Genomic DNA, 18,621 nt, shown 5'->3' with positions numbered 1-18,621 from the left:
ATAACGATAACCTAGCGCCTTAGACCACTCGGACAGCTTTGCCGAGGCTGGACATATAAGGTATATAATGTATAACCAGTTTACACTTTTATTTAGCCTGATCATTTGAAGTACTTTAGGTGACTATTTGTCGTATAGCGCCCGTGCAGTAAGCGTCCCCGAAACTTCCACAATATCTCACGTCTAGCAATTGCATTTCTTGGACGGAAAAGCGTTCGCAGATGTGCGGTCGTGCTGCTGACCGCTGTGCTTGTTCACCCAGCGCAAAAAAGTGCTTCCTGCTCCCTCGTTTTGCTCTGTACAGTAAAAGTTTCAGTTGATTTTATTTTCTTAGTACCGATATTGACTTCGTTGACTCTTCTCCCGCCTTCAAGTGGCCTTAGATTTTCCTACTAGCGTAAAGTCAGCGAAGCGTCTCATGTGCCCTTGTGCAGCGCTTGTGTGAAGCGACCTTGACTCGACTTGGAGCTAGATACAGTGTACAAACTAACAAAGTAAAGAAAGGCACATTCTTTCATTCACAAACGTATGGTGGCTTAGTTTCAATTGGAACGAGCCAATTGCGACGACCCGTCGGCGGTCGGTGGTCTAAACGTTGTGCCGACTGGCTCCATCGGAAGGTCGGCGAACCGTGCAGTAGCACAGCCAATTGCCAGCTCGTCTCCTCGTGACGTCACACGAAAACGCCACAAAAAATGGGCGAGGGTGCAGAGAGGAGGACAGCATTTCCGAATTGCTTTTTCTGCTAAATAAATTCGCGTAAACGCGCTCAGAGTGGTCGAAACATGGCCTATGAACTCCGGACTACAATTTGCGCTAGTAACCCCGCAATGTTTACAAATAACTTCAGTGTCCCTTTAAAGGGGCCCCTAATAGCCTTCCAAAGGTCGCCATTTCAATCGCGCAATCACTGGAGTACCCCTTCACGAGAACGTATGTCAAATATTACACCTGTGCGTGAAGCAGGGGCCGCAAAAAAGGTCGTTTTTTCGTTCCTTGTTTACCTACAGCTACCTCGCCGCCACACTGCCTCTCCCTGACGTAGTTCTGGCTCCTGCGCAACCCCTACGACGCATGCAGCACTGAACCAACCTTACGGAGCCGCTATTGGCGAACCCCATTAAATGTCATAGCCAATCAGCGTTCCCGGCTCTGCGGGAAACGCTGGTGCGGTGCCTGCGAGCGGCGCTCCAGCACCGGTGGCACGGCGTATCCTTGTAGGGACGAATGTCCATCGTCGCTATCCGCCACACGAGCTTAGCTGAGTTTTTAGATATAGAGCGCAGTTTACAAGGTATGAATAAGGGTGAAAAACACGAAGATTTTCCGCAGGCGGAAACGCCGCTTCATGCGCAACCACGGAAGCATCTGCCAGCACGGCTGACAAGGAGCCCACTGCGCGGTGTATGCACGATACGGCATACACCGCAGCAGTTAAAACTTGTCACCGCCCGGCAAAGCGACACTATTGCTGAGAATCAGTTTATAAATGCGTGAGAGGGGGTGACAGTGCAGCGAAACAGTGTGCTGGTGATCGTCTTCGGCGCGGCTTTGTAAAGTGGTGACTGTATAACTGCGGCGATTCTAAGCCTTTTCCGAGCGTCGGGGCCTTGGAGGGACCTGTTCGCCGCGACAGTGCATGCGGAAACGCTAGCGTGTCGCTAGTCGTCGGTATAAATCTTCAATTGCTGTCGTGAGCGAGCATGTTGTGTTTGGGACCCCCCTACTTGGCCTTGAAACGCTCGTTTCCCCTATTCTAAAACTGACGTGCCGACGCCACCACGGCCGACGCGAGGAGCACGTTGGCCAGGTGGTTAGAGCGCCACGACCGGCCTCGCTCGGCGGTTGTAGGAGGAGCCTGCGCTAAAAAAAAAAGCGTGACGTGCCACCGAGTGGAGCCAATGGGTGCGCGCATCTCGAACCTTGCCCTGTTTCTTTAGGTGGTCTCGCGCCTCGTCGGTGACGCACAGCTTCCTTTGGAGGCGCGGTGAGAGGGCAAGAGCTCCAGGCCTTATTGCTGGCCCGTTTTAATAAACGAAAACTCGGCGAATTACCAATGCCTTTAAACTATTTTTGCTGCAGGGCGTTCCTTGTATAGCACTCCAGCTTTTGCGCACGTAAAATCGCAACCTATAAAACCCTGTTTCGGGCCCCTTTAAGGGACATCTGCAACACGTCGTAACCATCCCATACAAAAATATTGTATGGTCGGCTATAGAAAATCCTTTTTATGGTCGTCTTTAGCTATTTGGCCCAATAATCTTTAGACTTTTCTATGGCTGTCTTTAGCGATTCGTATCGCCATTCCTATGGGTGTCTTTAGCTTCTTCTATAACCGGTTCTAGGGCTGTCTTTAGCTATTCTTATCGACATTCCTATGGGTGTCTTTAGGTTCTTCTATAGCCGGTTGTATGGTTGTCTTTAGCTATTCGTATTGAAATCCCTATGGGTGTCTTTAGCTGCTTCTATAGCCGGTTCTATGGCTGTCTTAGGTCTTCTTTGGATATCGCTATGGCTATAGAAGAATCTAAAGACACCCATAGGAATGTCGATAGGAATGGCTAAAGACAGCCATAGAAATGTCTAAAGATAATTGGGCCAAATAGCTAAAGACAACCATAAGAAGGTTTGTCGATAGCCGACCATACAATATTTTTGCATGAGCTGCAGCCAGAAGAGAATCACCACTACTTGAAACACAGCAACAGCAGCAGCCGCTGAGAAATTATTAGCACGCTGCCATGCCGGCATAGAGCCTTGCAGATCTCTACAACTTGTCCTGTGGCACTTAGGTGCATTCTGTAATATATGCTCCGTCAACACTTCAGCGATATAGGGGGAGTGCGAGGTTGCGATTGCAAACACTTCGCCAGTTTTCATTCACAAAAGGCTTAAACACAGGCATTCAAGGAAAGCAAAATCAAGGGGTTTATTCATTCCATTCATCACATAAATGGCTACTATCTACGTTACTTCACCACCAGTAAACAGTTGTTCACATACGCCGATCGAAAAACACAGCACACGCATTCCAACACCCTGGCTCACGCTTAAGTGACTCGCTCGACAGCCACACTACGCGGCACATTCCCCTCGAACGTCCGCCGAGACACAAATACCTACAGGTGCTGGGTAGTCCATAGAAAAGAAAGCACTCAGAAGTCGTTCATTACACTCAGTACTCAACGCACACAGCTGCAAGTTCGGTGGCTAAAATGGAAATGCACTCTCAATAAAACAATGAAGATGGTCGCACACAATGCAATGATAAAAAAAACGTTTTTCCAAGTTCACTCAATTAGTTCCTTGTAAGTTTTCTCAGTTCGCGAAAAAATTATTTTTGTCACATCACCGCGCCCAAATCTTCACTTCTGTCTACGTTGCAGTGCCCATGTGGTGCAGGGTAGTTTAGAAAAGTATTCGTGAACACCAAAAAAAGTCCTGCATTTCTCGCACTATAGAGTCTCTTCAGTTCGTAAGATCACTCACCCGAGAGTTTTGCGTACGATGAAATTCCTGTCACAGTATCGCAGGTATCCATTTTCGCATGACTTGAAGTTGATGTTGAATTAATCGTAACACTATCACCGTAAACACCGAAATTCACGACACCAAAAAGCGACACATTTGCTTGGCGTCACACCATCTACACGAGCACATTGCCGTCGAGTCGAAATTCCCAGCACCAGGCAACACGTGCCATGCCCGCGCACATGAACAAGGAGACGAAATGTGGCTGACTGAGTACATCCAGGTATAAGCAGGTCTATCGCGATAGCAAATAGTGCGGAGATACATGCCCATCTTTCCATCTTTTTCTAACTTGTTTGCTGGTAATTTTTTTTTTTTGGTAAGTACAAGATCGCTTAACGTTTTGTTTTCTTCATCCGAAAAAAGTTGTATCTGTTCTCAGTACTCAGGGAACATTGTCACTAGCATTGCTGCGCGCAGGAATACTAACACAGCGCGGGCCGCACGGCCGTGTCCTTCGGTACCCATGGCCAAAACCAGTATGTCAAACAAACAAAAGAAAATAAAACAGGAAGCAGGGGTGTCCCCTCTACCCTTTCATCGCTTCCCAGAATTTCTTCACCGCGCCTCCTTCGCCCGGCGTGGGTCGCTCTCCCCCTTTCTCAATGACTAATCTGAAAGTGGGGTCCGCGGGAGAAAGAATGCGGTTGTTCGCAGCTTCCACCATATTTCTGAGAGAGCATACCCTGGGCCGCGAAAGTTATTTCCAATCTGCTTCGACGCTGTGAGGGCCGTTTTCAGAGAAGCCCGCTTTTTCACTTGACCGCGGCAGCGAAGGGCCACAGAGGAATAATTCTACGAAATTATACGTCTTTCGGTCAACGTTCATTTGCAAGCTTTGCGGACGCGCAGTATCCAAAGTTGCAACCTGAATTTGAGCGTTAATCAGTAGCTTCTTTTAATTGTACTTTTCCCGTATTGTTGGTATAATAAGTACCTAACCTTATTGAACAAATACGTTCATATAACCGGCCGATCAACCTCATCATCGTTATCCAATCTGTGTTGTAGATGTAGCTAGGTAAATCATGAGTATATGAATTTCGCGTCATAAGTCATATTGAAACCAGCAGAATAGGATTTAATGGTTGCTCGAATTATAACTTTATAGGCTAACACTTTTCGATTAGCGGCTGGAAACTTGGAGCCGTATGTTACTATGTAGTTAGTTAAAGAAGCCTTTATGGATGCAGGCTTGTAAGTTCTGCGCCAAACGCTTTGTTAATGCTGGCAAAATGTTGCTTAATTATCACACATCTAAAGGTTTACAGTTATATATTGTACTGTACCCAGCAGCAGAAGCTTTTATGGTTGCCTCACTTTAGCTTTAAAGCAAATTCTCTCCAATAGCTGGCAGAAGACATCCGTATGGTTCCAAGTTTGTAGACTTAGAGCTAAACAACGGCCCATAGCCAGCCAAATGAGCTTTTATGGCTTTCTCTCTATAGCTTTAGGACGAACTCTTTTCAATAGCTGGCAAAAGACAGCTGAATGGTTTGAAGTCTGTAGACTTAGAGCGAAACAACGGTCTATAGCCAGCCGAATGAGCTTTTATGGCTTTCTCTCTATAGCTTTAGGACGAACTCTTTTCAATAGCTGGCAAAAGACAGCTGATTGGTTTTGAGTCTGTAGACTTCAAGCTAAAAAATGGTCTATAGCCAGCCAAAAGAGCTTTGCCGCGGCTGGTCTATAGAACTAAAGCCATACATATTTCTTTAGCTGGCTATAGTTACCTGAATAGCGTTGACTCTATAGACTAAACACATTAGGATGTTCTATAATCGTCTAAAGAGAATTGTATGGTTTACAGTCTTTAGTGCAGGATCTATAAAAACTTCAATAGCTGGCTATAGCCTAATTTATGCCTTTTTATGGGTGACCATAGAGACCCATAGGCGGCCATAGCTCACCATACATTTTTCAATAGACGCCCATAAGGCATTTTTGTATGGGATTGCTAATTAGATTAACGTCTGTCTGGAGGGTAATGTGACCATCATCATTTTAATAGCTCGGCATTGGATGCAATCGTCAGCTAAGAGCCTCAGTTTGAAGGACATGTTCATTGAAAAATCATTTATACAGATCAAACATAGTAAAGAGCCGAGAGGAAGTCTATCTCTTTTTCTTACAACGCTATTGACGCCCGGCTTACACATTTGCTGCCATGCCTTAAAATTTTGTGCGCTTCAATAATTTCCCGAGTAGTTTGATTAAGGCATGGCAGTAAATGTGCAATCCGGGCGTCTATTGCGTTGTCAAAAAAAGAGATAGACTTCCTTTAAAACACGTGCTGCGCTTTACGCATGACGTGAATTGTTGGTTGTATAGTTTATGCCAAGTGCATTGAACGAGTTCTCATTGGTTGTGTAATGCTAGAGATTACAATATTTTTTGTGGTTATGTTAATATGAAGAATATGAAGGTTCATCGTATTAAATTTAGTTGGAAGTCAGCGCTCGTCCCGTCGTCTTTCTGTGTCCATTTTTTATTTCGCGCTGTAGCATCTTTTACAATGAACTACCAACTCTCCTTACAGTACACTTTGTTACCTTTTGAAAAATCAATAAATATGCAATCAGTTTGTTCTCATCACATTAAAATTTAGATCCCTTGTAAATTCAAAGATTCGCGTTTCGCACGAAAATCTTTTTCGAAAACCAGGCGGCTGAGGAAAAACGAATTCATTGGACTCGAGGCGACTGCGAACCTGGGAAGCGAAAATACGATTCAACATTTTGCCGCAGATGGACGTGAGCAAGATTGGTCGATAGCTATCAGGTGAGCATTTACTGCCACTTTTGAAATCGGGGACTACTTCACCGAGGTGTCAGTGATCAGTTAGCTGACCAGACATCATGGATATGGGTATAATATGGGAACAACAGGGAAGAACATAAATGAACGAAATCCCATGCGTGGGAACCAGCTTTCAGTCACAGTCGGAACGGACATGCGCGCCCCGAAACTATAATTCTTCTTGGCGATGAGTGCCACGAGTGCACGCTAACAAACTGCCCTGCGCGTATTCAACACGTGTTGCTTCCATTGCCTTCCTGGAGCACTATTCTAGATATTTAAAGACAACCTCGCTTCGTCAAACAATGGGCCGTAAGTGCGAAGTTTACGAAAGGCAACAAGGTGACCGAGCATGCCGCTATGCCTGCGCGTGGTTCACCAAGGATTTGACTGAATGCAGTATCCAATGCACGTCATAGCACCATTTTATATCCTTCAGATATGTTGGGATTTTGTCTGTTTTGTTGTCCCCGTAAAAAAATGCGTGGAAAAATAGATTTCAGTGGAATTAGTGCACTTAGTCCCGTTTTATTTTCCTCGTCTCTGTGCATTTCTTGCCCTAAACTCCACAAATTTTGCACCCGCTTAAAATTTTCTGTTCAAGCTTTCGCGTTACTTGTATAAAATCTCCACTTTTAGACCGTTCCATCGGGCGAGGGGGAAACGTACTCTCGTACTCAGCGGTCGCGGCGCGCGGCCGCCTTTCCTCCTCTCTGAAGTGGGCGCGCGATCACGGCGGGCCCGGCGCGGCTGCTCCTTTGCCTTGACTATGCTTCGTAGGCATCGCGCGTGCGGGTTTACCAATAATTTACGCATTCTTTTAATTACATGCTGCTAATAAATGAGCCATATTAGCAGCTTGTGAGTTGCACACTTTAAAGCACACAAAAGTTTTGGCAATTTTGTTCTGAGCTCTTACTGTCCTACCTTGGAGTAGTTGCACAAAATTCTTCTACCTTCTTTCCAAACTAAAATGGGTCACTGAAACTTGCCTGTGCCGCAGATGGTATTAGTTCCATCCACCGTTGCTCTGGTCACATTTAGGCATACCCGGCTCCTCCAAGTATTACGTGGGCTGTAGTTGGTGATTTTCACAGTGACTACTACCTCCCTAGGTTGTCCCTTTCCCCAGCCAATCTGAGCGGAAGGGGGGAGGGGGCTACTGAAGAGGATTCCACCCCACTTCTTCCCCCATCCCCGACTCGGACAAAATGAAATTGTTCACTCACTCGCTCAAGCCAAGAGTTCAGTGTATTACCCAAATGTGATGTCTCGTTGTCGGCAACAACAAACCTAGATAAAAGTAACGCAAAAGCGAACGCTTGTCTGGTTGCCCAACGGCGGACGCCGCCTAATAATAAGTTGACCAACGGCGGACGCTCTCCAGGAGCTGTGATGTTCATTTTATTTATGTTGTACATTAGTTGCACGGCTAAATTGTGCTGCAGAGCAGCTTGAAATTCTAAAGAGAGGAAGTTTTGTTTATAGTTGGCGGCAGTGTTGATATGTCGATAATATTTAATACACAACTATGTAATATGCCAAATATTTACTAAGTCCACCCAAAACTACCTGTATTAAACCCTGAAGGGATGTGAAACCAGAAGTCTGTTACACTGACGTCGACACGCGCTTCTGTTTGTTGCCCATGGGCGCCGAGCGTATCACGGTTAGATCGTTTTAATAAACATCAGTATTTGCAGTAAAGCGATCAAAATACCCGCTTGACGTGATCCCGGGCACACACACGCAAAAAAAATGTGATGAAGTACTGCAAACGTGTTCGACACGGCATCGTTTACCCACCGTGGACCACGCTACCTCGAAGCGAATTTCAGCTCCACCGCGGCCTTAAAAGCCGCCAATTTAAGCCAGATCGCTTAAACTGGTCCTATGGAACAACTTTCCAATTTAAAGTATATTACGGAGAAGAACGTACAACGCGCTACAACGAAAAATTCACCGAGCCCCCATTCACCGTAGGCGCCCATGCACCGCGGAGCAAACGCCCAAGCCAGCAAACCGGCCAGCTACGAGAGGGCGCTTGCGCACGCAAGATGGCGGCGCCCTCGTTGGAACGGTCTATACTCGGTGACAACTTAAGAACGGCACCGGAAGTTGCCGCTGTGCCTTATCACCGTAGCCGGATGTTTCTCCGCGCGGCGCAAGTAGGGCGTTAGTGGGAATATTTTGAACATGGCGTTAGGCGTTCCCGTGATTTTTTGGACTTCATATGCTTATAAACGACTCCAGTGACGACAAACAAACTGCGTGAGACATTGCAGATGATATCACGCATTCATAGCAAACCCCTTTCAAAACGCGCGCGCACTGACGTCACGGGTTCGCGCTTTGGCGGAGTGATACACTGCATGAGGTGGTGCCGTTTTTGAGTTGTAAACAAGTATAATATGGTTGATTTTAGGGCGAGAATTTAATGTATTTCTTGGCTCGTTTTATCTACATATTCAGAATACCCACAAGAAAACACGGCACTGAAGTTCTGGTGCTGTATTTTAATGCGATATATTATGTCGTAAAGTGTTCCAAGATACCAAGCTCAGCCTGGTCACCCGAGCAAGGACAGCCAGTCGCAGTCAAGGAATCCCGGACTAGGGGTGCCTTTCACGGGGCGAGGCCTCTGATCGACGAACAAAAATATTTGTCTCTCTCCCTCTCTGTCTCTCTGTCTCCAGGAAAAGCTATTTTATTCTGAAATTACAGCAATGCCAAGCACGAACACGACAGGTATGTTGCTTGTGTGAAATCTCTCTTGACTTCTCATGCTTTGTGCAAGTTGAGATAACTCTAATAAGGTACGTTGTTGTGCTAGTTGTCGATCATACCTATGGGCATATACAGAACAATAAAAGGCAATACCAGAAAAGATGCACAAAGACAAACCGCTAGCGCTTTGTCCTTGTGCATTTTTTTGTCCTTGTCATTTTTCAAGCTGTACATCCCCTCAAAGTGCGATAAATCACAATCCTCTGTTGAACATCGTCACTAGTTTGATGCTCCACCATAGTGTAATGCTGGGCTGGTTGATACGGTTTCTGGATCTTCCGGAAACAGCACACGGATGGGATTAAGGTACGTTCGCAAGACGTGTGGTTTATTTAAAAGTTCGCATCTGATGTTCTCTAGAAGATCAATACACTTCCGACGCAATTTGATGACTTCGATCTGGCGTGACCCAAATCAATATCCCTTACGCGAAATTTATTCCGTCATTCCCAAGGCGCAATTTTGTGTCTCTAAGGCTTCTAACAAGCACCGCAGGTTGCCTTCAGGGAGAGAGGTGCTCTCTTTCCTGTCGCTTTCCTGAAACTCATTGCCTCTCAAAGAACAATTGTTTTTCCTAGGAGTTTGTGAACTGCGCGTTTAGGAGGCAACGTCGGTTTTTGCTTATCCGCAGCCTTATGCTATCATCCTTCTTTATAGGAACGTATTTAGAGGTCCCATTCCGTTAACATTTTCAAACGACAAGCATTTTTATTTACGTTTCCCAGCTTTGTGCGGCAGGCGCGCTTTTTATGCGTTTTTAGCCCATGAAAATTTGTTGCTGAGCCAACCCTTCAGATGCACTTCTAAATTCGTCGCAGTATTTCGTTAGTGACACCGTCTGATAATACGACAATTTTTGCTTGCCATTTTTTTCACTTATTTTGGCCGAAATACCCCAAGTTCGCGGCGCAAAAATAGAAGACATGCACATAGCCTCAATAGATTAAAGATGTCTTTGTATACCTTGTCCATGCGCTGTTTTACTGATAACTGTTCTAACGACATTTTTTAATATTAAAACCTCAGAATTTAGAAAATGCCTCGAAATGGCCAGATGTTAGGTTGTTTTCTGTCCTATCCTGCACAGCACACAAAAAATACAGAGTTAATGAACATGAACACCTTCCACAAAGTGATGCGTTCACGAGTGAACACGTAAAAAATAAAACTAATATTATTAAAGGGGCCCTGAAAGGCATTTTGAGCACACTAAATGAACTAGCGCAATCGCTAGATTGGGTCACCAACGTCACCTGTGCCAAGTATTACTCTTTTACGCGCAGCGGAAAGCTCACACTTTTGTTGCAAAGTTTGTCGCTTTTTTCTCACCCTTTCCTTCGTGTTTTTGGACGCCGCCATCTTCACATGTCTACATCATCGATTCCCAGATGTTCGTCATGAGCTAGACATCCTGCTATTGGGCGGCTTTTTCACGCACTTCCGGCAAAGAGATGAGTCGTCTGCTCAGCGTCGGCTCGCCGGCTGATCTGCCAGCGGAGTGCCGGAGTGCTTTGACATTTTACGACAAACGAAACAAGTGTAAACAAACGCTTAACCGTTTGTATTGAATGCAACACGGCCATAACACGACGTGGATTTTATCTTACGTGAGTACGTACCATAAAGAAAGTCCCGTGGCACTTCTTTGGTGCAATCGCAGAGAACGCCCTGAGCCGAATGCCCGGGTTTGACGCGTACATTTTATTCAACTTCAAACCAATCCAGAGATGCGTTTCGAACGAACGCAACGTCACAACATGCGTTGCAAGTCTGAACCGCGATTGACAGACGATGAGTTGCCTCCTCCTGCCCGTCGTAAATTCGGCACTCACCTCACACCCGGTTTGCGGGGACGAGCAGCAAGTCACAACTCTGGCGCGCAAGCGAGAAGGCTTTTAGCCAGGCACACTGCACATACCCCATGCGAGGCTGAGTGGTACGTCGTTCGAGAAAGATAATCCAGACCATGGGAAGCACTATCCACCCGCAGAAGTACAATGTCGCATTTAATCGCGAAACGAACGCGTCCACAACACACAGGAGGCGATGCACACACACACACACAGCTTCGGTCGCTGCATTGGCTTAGCTGCAAGCTTCGTTCGGACAATCAGCGATGCTACGACGATACAGAGCTGCGTGAGGACGACGTGCTAACCACTTCACGTATTTCAAAACACAGGGGCAAAGAACTAGGTTCATCGGAAGCAAAAAATCTTTCCTCCATTATAGTGCCTGAAATATACTGGCTAGTGTGCCGAGGGCGGGCTCCAGGCGGGCGCCGGGAGCGATGTACGCGGCCGTCTGCCGCTTGGGGCGCTGCCGTGCGGGAGTGTGCGCGTTCATCCGGCCCGAGCAGATCGCGCGGTTACCTCCGAGCTGCGTAGCAGACGGCAGCGGCAGAACTTTCCATTCCCGCTTGCGACGAAAGCGAGCGAAAGCGACGGGAATTCTGTCGCGCAATCAAAATTTGTCCCGACCATTCGACAAAAACGATCGTCGCGCGACAAAGCGACGGAATTCCTGCCGCTCTCACTCGCTTTCGTCGCAAGTGCGAACGGGCCTTTATGCGCAATCTCCGCCCCACATAAAACAAGCTCTTGCTTGTCGCCTGAGCATACGGTTGATATCTGACTACGTTACACTGTGCTTGCCAGTGTATTTAAACGATGTCACTAGGTTTGAAACGTACGCGCTCGGCGTGCAGCTTTGTAAACGCAAGCGGTTTCACATACGCACGCTATTTTGCTGCTAATAGAGTTTTAGTACAGTGTTTGTGGCCTTTGCATACGCTAAACGCTAAATGTTTGCGTCCCGCTACGTGACACCGCGATGGGAGTTTTAGTAGAGCGTCTCATCAGTTTTGCGTAGCGACACACTAATGCATACGGCGCCATCTGTCAAATGTTTTCCGAAATGTCTCGCCGGCTGATCTGCTAGCGGAGTGCCGGAGTGTTTGGACATTTTACGACTATCCAAACAAGTGCAAACAAACGCTTTCCCGTCAGTGTTGAATGCAACACATCGGTGCAGCTTGTCAGAACACGGGTTCTCGCTGATCGAGTGCAGCGTTGGTTTGCTCTTCGCCTTCACGTTCATCGCCGCTGATAAAGCGATCCGATCCGGCGCGTTTTGTGCACGGGTTCTGTGTCGGTTGAAAATGTCTTTTTTCACATGCCGCCGGTAGAAGGAATTACAACCACCGCAAAATAACACCCGGCACCAGCGGGGCCGCATCTGAGACCGTGCTTTTTGGATAAACAGTGCGCGGTGCACCAAAGGGAACGAGCGCACGATTCTCCCCACGCGGCTGCGAGTTCGCCGCCGATACCAACTGCAGCCCTGCAGCTACGTACACCGCGAAAGGGCAAGGCCAGGCCGCACACATGCGGCCAGGTCATTCGTTCGCTTTTCCAGCCTGTGTCCATGGTGTCTACAGAGATGAAAAAGCCGAAAGAGCTGGCCCGTAGCAGACGGCAGTCTGTGGGAGCGCAATAGCGGAAGTACGTCACCGCTGAGGAGCGGAGCATCATGGGAGGGGAGGCCAACAGCGAAGAAACAGTTGAAAGTAGGAGGAAATACGGCGCGACGATAATTCGCGGTTTTTGATTTACGATTTCTCAGCTAATACTCATCGCTTTAACAAAATTCTTGCAGGAGGAGATTGCTAATGAATTGCTTTATTTGGTTACATGTACATCCATGCATCGGCGGAAGGCATTTCAGGACCCCTTTAACGGTGACATAAAACGACCGTTTGGCCCTCAACGGTGACTATCAATATTTCACTCTTTAAGTATGTATATCAGGCTTGAACATGTGGAAATAATGCCACAGATTCACGGCGGTCTTCTTCAAATGAAATCGCTAAGAAAACGGTCGCCCAGCGCACGGTGTTATACATAGCCCACAAATTTGTTTTTAATTGCGTACCAGAAGAACGCTACATTTGGGCGTTTGCAAATGAGCTCGTTTAGTCATAAAAAAATGACCAAGATTTCTCCTTAAAGCTACGTTTAGCAGTCCTTTAAAGTAATGCCACCCCTAATGAACAAATAATAGCACGGGCCTTACAGTGACAATCTAGGTAACAGGTTTAATTAGGATATTCGCTGAAAAAATCTTTTTGGCGGCAATAAAAGCTGGATGCATAAAAGCTGGATGCATGGATGGATAAAAGGTGCCCGCAAAGTTAAAATACAAAATTTTTAAGAGGACTTTATCTTCAAAGCAGCATAAGGGTTGCTTCATCATTTCTACCACCAAATGGCCAAGTTCCAGATCAAAATTTGTATACTACAGGACTAATGAGCGGCAATTTAGACTCAATACTATGGTTTCCCTTAGCCCAAAAAGGCTGGATATATTCTGTAATAATGAAAGCAAAATCTATAACGATATCTATTGCTCCACAAGCTTATTTTAAAACCAATTTTGTCTTCATTACTCATTTGTGTAAGGAAACTAATGTGTTAGCTTAAAATATCCCATGTAGGAGTTCCTTTTCAGCTTCGAGGTAAGAAATTCCAGCTGATTCTCTGAAGATCTTTGTTCATAGAGGTAAAAAAAGTGCTGCACATCACTTTTTAGTTTCGAAAAAGTGGTAACAGCGCAGAACGCAGCTTTAGGGAGCACTGAAATGGTGAAAAGTTTACACCTGTGGCCAGTTCTCTTACTGATAAAGCTGCAGTGTAGTACATTTATTCAGAGTAATGCTGTAAGAGTAAGTTTTTTGCAGATAAGAGACAGAAATGTCTGCTAGTGTACGGACTAGGTCATGAATAAAGTAGGATCAGTTTCATCTCTAACAACGTGCACGCATGTACTATAACACAAGAACTAGAAAAACTATCACAAATAAAAAAGCATATAGCCCAGAAGGAAGTAATAACAAGCGGTACCATACAAATAAAGCTTTCAGACTGCGAGCAAGAAACTTGGCTTCGAGGAAAACATGCAGTACTGAGCACAATGTGTACATTGTAATTTCAAATATGGTATCAGGAAACATAAGCAATGTCGTAAAAAAGAAAATGCTTCCTGAAACTCTAAACACATTATCTCCGACATTTGTGGCCATGAAGGTAACCAAAGTGTACATAGCTCACAAAAGGCGCCACAAACGCATCTTACCGCATATAGGAAACCGTTTTAACCCTTCAGTGCTAATGAGGCAGCCCGCGCAGAAGAGGATAACCGCCAGCGAAGACTTCATCCTTCGCGTTCGAAGACTACGAGAAAAATGAAGACAGGCTTTCTTACGACGACGCCAATTCTAGCAGACTAACGTACAAGTGTATTTCTTACGTGGAAACAAAGAAAACCCATAACATCGCCAGAACGGCTCCGACAATGCCCTAAAGAAAGGCAGCCCGTATGAAAGGGTTTCAGCATTAAAGGCTTCAGCATTAACGATTTGAGCTGTGCGTAAAACAAAAGAAAAAATGCAAAATGCACAAAAGTGTCTGACTGTTAGTTAATAGTTACAAAGATTGTTCTTACCATATTTCTTGCGGGGAAAGACTCAATGCTGCGACGCACTGCCTTCTAGCTTTGCGATTCAAAATATCGCAGTAGTTCAAAGAAGGTCTGTTCCGGAGTAATGTGAGAGGTTGGATGAGTTGCTACCTTATTGAACAGCGCGAACAACAGAGAGGACACAGGACGAACAGAATGGTGACACGGAGAAGCGCTGACTACAAACTGATAGTTAAGGCAGAAAGTTGGGCTAATTGTTTATCTGACTGCATTTTACAAGCGAAAAAGAGATGCGGACGAAGAAGTACACAGGACACTAGCGAGTGTCCTCCGTACTTCTTCTTCATCCGCGTCTCTTTTTCGCTGGTAAAATGCGGTACCAACTGATATTTTATCTCATACAACCCAAATTTGAGTACTGACACATCTGTTGAAGAACCGAGGCGGGGACCGCGGGACGTGGGTGATTCGTTTTAATGGCGGATGGGACTTTACAATGATGGTGATATTAGGTGGCACCTGGCAATGGCCACCTCTTCTTTCTCTAATATTTTTAACATCTTCCCGGGCGCGCGATTAGCACAGGAAGATGCTGAAATGAAGCAGTTTTCAGCGGTCGTTCCGCGTTACTGCCTTTGTCGCACCCAACAAGCGGAAGTTCAAGTTCGTTAATAAGCAGTCCATAATACCAAGCGATGTTCTGCCCGTTGTAGCCGCCCTGTGCTAGTCCGTACTTTTGCTTCCATCGATGCTTGGTGCGTCGGTGACACCTGCGCTTTGTGGAGCAGGGCCAGGGCAAGTGGCTTGTCTTGACCCCCGTCTGTACTAGATGACTTGCCAGCGCTCGTGCAGGCGTCTCGTGACATGTGCGGCGGATCGCTTTTCTTTTCTTGGAAGATATCTGGTATCGGTTGGCTCTTGTGCGGGCAGCGATCCTTTTAACAAGGGGCTTTTCCTTTTTTGCTCATTTCCACGATCAGTCGGCAATTTTTCACGCACTTCCGTGAAGCCGTCTTTCTGGTACTTGTACCTGCTTTTTGTGGGTCCACCTTGATTCGCCTGTTACGTTTTGGCACCGGGGTCTTAAGATCGCCACGTTGTGCCTTGGCCAAACCAATCCAGGTGGAAGTTGGGCTGCTGTGATGACATCTATCAGGTGTCTCCATCGGTGAGCCTAGGTTTTCTTTAGGTTGTCGATATTTATGATGTGCTACTTTGTTAGCCTGTAGTTTTTGTGGGCCTTCATTAGGTCGTTCCTGGCGCGCTGATCTCCCCGCCTCGGAAAGACTGCACGAACGAGACGACTGGTGAGGTGCGCCCACTGCGCTGCCCCAACTCTTATGTCTAGTTCGGTAAACTTCATCGTTGGGAGCGAAATTGTCTGAGCCGTCAGCAGAAATGGCTGCCTCTACATCGTCAGTTGGTGCGATAATTCCTTGTAAGAGAGCAGCTGGTTGGGTGACTCTTGGTTCCTGATGAGCTTCTTTCAAAGGCATCGTCAAATTACTGTTTCTGTTTAGAAGGTGACCGTTCTGCAAAGCCGATTCGTTGATGTTTACGGTACCGTCCTCTTCCTCCGGGGCTATTTTTACAGTGTCATCGGTAGAGTGCTTTTGTAATTCCGGGAACAATCGCTCCATTCTAAATTTGGTCAACAGGATAAGATCTTAGAATTCATAGGCGGCTTCGTATTCTTTTTCTAAATCATCCAGTTCGACGAGCTCTTCAATTTCACTGTCCAGTTTCTTTAGTATTTCATATTTTTCCATCAGGCTCTTCTTGAGGCAAATTAGCTTACCGATTGATGGCGCCTCGGCGTTCATCCGTGATTTTATATCGTTGATCAGTGTGGTGGCGTCGTTCCGGATTAGGTTTCTTCGTTCGGACAGGGCCTCCATGTATATGCTCGGCGTCGTTAATATCTGTAGGTCGTCGAGAAGAGTCATGGCAGGCAAGAAACCGAAGCCGTTGATTCCGTTGGTCCCGCAGGCGTCCGTTCGGTAGCGTTGGTGAGGGCGCCTGGTCGTTAGTCGCTTGGCGAGGCCTCAATTGATCCTTGGGTAGTCGCGTCGGCCTGCGGTCCGTGGTCAGCGGTCACAATCTAGTCCCATCGTTGTGTTACTCACGTCATCGTTGTGGGGCGGTGCGCACTCAGGTCTTCAACTGTATTATCCATTAATCCTGGTCACGGCACCATTTTGTTGAATACCAGGAAGCAGACGTATGTTAGAGGACAGTGGTTTAATGCGACCTTCGAGGGGTAATTCGGTATAGGAAGAAGATGGTGTCACGAGCCTCGCTGCCTGTGGCTTCGATGTCTTCGTCTTCTCAACCAGATCACATTTTTCAACAACATCAGACGAGCTGCGCGAACAAGCCTGGAAACCAGCAGGCAGTGCACATAACGAAAGTAACCCTCGCATCTACTAGGAAAACACAAAACAAAAATGATGGCCCAATTTATCCCCTGGGGGGCACCGGCGCGGAGAACAGTTAACCCAGCTCTTTCTTTGAAAGTCTCCGGGACGGCATGCAGTCGGTGCCCGGTTTCCGAATAAAGAAAAGAAAAAAAAACCGCAGAGATGGCTAAGAGGTACAGCACTCGGCTCGTATGAGGGAGGTATCAGGTTCGAATCCTACCACCGCCGGGCACCCAGCGGTTTCTTTATTGGGTACAGGCGTCCGTGGTCAAGTGCGGACTCTTGAAAGGGAAATTCACGTCTGGAAAGCTGCCTTTACCCTAACGAGGGGCCCCTGACCCTTGTCGATCTGGCGGGGGCCCCAGCCGTCATGCCGCGTTGCGCCAATGCCGGGGTGAAAGAGTCTGGCGGCATATCCTGTCACAGGCGGTTGCGAGTTGAGCGTCCACCGTGGCTGGGGAAGGCACCATGTGCATTCCTTTATACCGATTTAAACAAGTTAGTTAATTGTGAGAATTTAGAGAAAGCTGAGGGAACTTTTAAAATCGCTATTTATCAGAACGAGTTTCTACTTTCGCCTTTTGTTGCACCTCTTAAAACACAACCGAATTGGTAATCTCCAATTTAGAAAAAGGAGTCCTATTCGAGGCAAGCCGTGCGCAAAAGGTGGCGTTTCTGTAGCGGTCTGTATGGGGTTTGTACATTTTGTTTTCCCGCCCTGCAAACCAATCCCTAAAGGAGCCATGAAGACAAAACAAAAGTTAGTTTTATTCGAAAGATTAGGCGTTTCATAGTACCCCTAGCGCTTTCCCGGAAGCAAACGATTCACTGAGAAATAGACCCGCCGCGGTGGCTCAGTGGCTAAGGCGTTGCGCTGCTGAGCACGAGGTCGCGGGTTCGATTCCCGGCCGCGGCGGCCGCTTTTCTGATGGAGGCGAAAAGCAACAACGCCCGTGTGTACGAGATTTCGGCGCACGCTAAAGATCCCCAGGTGGTCAAAATTAATCCGGAGCCCTCCACTACGGCGTGCCTCATCGCCTGCGTTGCGTCGGCGCGTTAAACCCCACAATCAATCAATCAATCACTGAGAAATAGGGCAATTTAAGTCAAATTTTTTAATCTCCCGGTACGTTGTGCATTTCGTGACATAAACAATGGCGTCATGAAACAGATACTTAGCACGTCGACTCCATATACCACCGACGCGCGGGAATCAAACAGGAACCGGAACTCATGCCGAAAATGAGACGGCGGCCATTTTAAAAATACTAGTAAAACCTACTATACCCGCAGCCCTACTCATGGAATCGCCTGATGTGGACAACAGAGCTCTCGCCGAGGAGCTCGAGCTGGCATTTAACAACCTTACACCACTTGAACGCTCAATGCTTCTAAGTGCACGAGCGGCAGGAGTTGTGGGATGCAGGGATGGGCCGGAAAGCGACCATTCCGCGATACGCACAACAGACGACAGCCCAGCCGTCGGCACCGCTGCCTCGTCAGCCCCGTCGCGACGGACGAATACAGACTGGTACGTAAGTGCCGTATTTTTATTGCGGTTAATAATAGTTCAATTTCAGTAGCAGTATCGCTTATGCCAGTTGGC

At 46.9% G+C, this 18,621-nt stretch overlaps 1 protein-coding gene across 1 annotated transcript in view; it reads right to left on the bottom strand.

Moving 5' to 3' along the window:
- LOC144173723 (uncharacterized) overlaps nucleotides 1–14,386 on the bottom strand; it is a 38,712-nt gene extending 24,326 nt beyond the window's left edge. The window contains exon 1 of the mRNA XM_077702028.1: nucleotides 14,251–14,386. Within this exon, the coding sequence (XP_077558154.1) occupies nucleotides 14,251–14,332 (82 nt within the window). The 5' untranslated portion in view covers nucleotides 14,333–14,386. The remainder of the gene's footprint in view (nucleotides 1–14,250) is intronic.
- Nucleotides 14,387–18,621: the final 4,235 nt, after the last annotated feature.

This window comes from Haemaphysalis longicornis, unplaced genomic scaffold (genome assembly GCF_048455015.1).
Source record: "Haemaphysalis longicornis isolate Haplotype H1 unplaced genomic scaffold, Haemaphysalis longicornis Haplotype H1 scaffold_3, whole genome shotgun sequence".
Classification (NCBI taxonomy): Eukaryota; Metazoa; Arthropoda; class Arachnida; order Ixodida; family Ixodidae; genus Haemaphysalis; species Haemaphysalis longicornis.
Note: the sequence above shows the minus strand (reverse complement) of the source record. Positions and strands in the feature narration are given on the sequence as shown.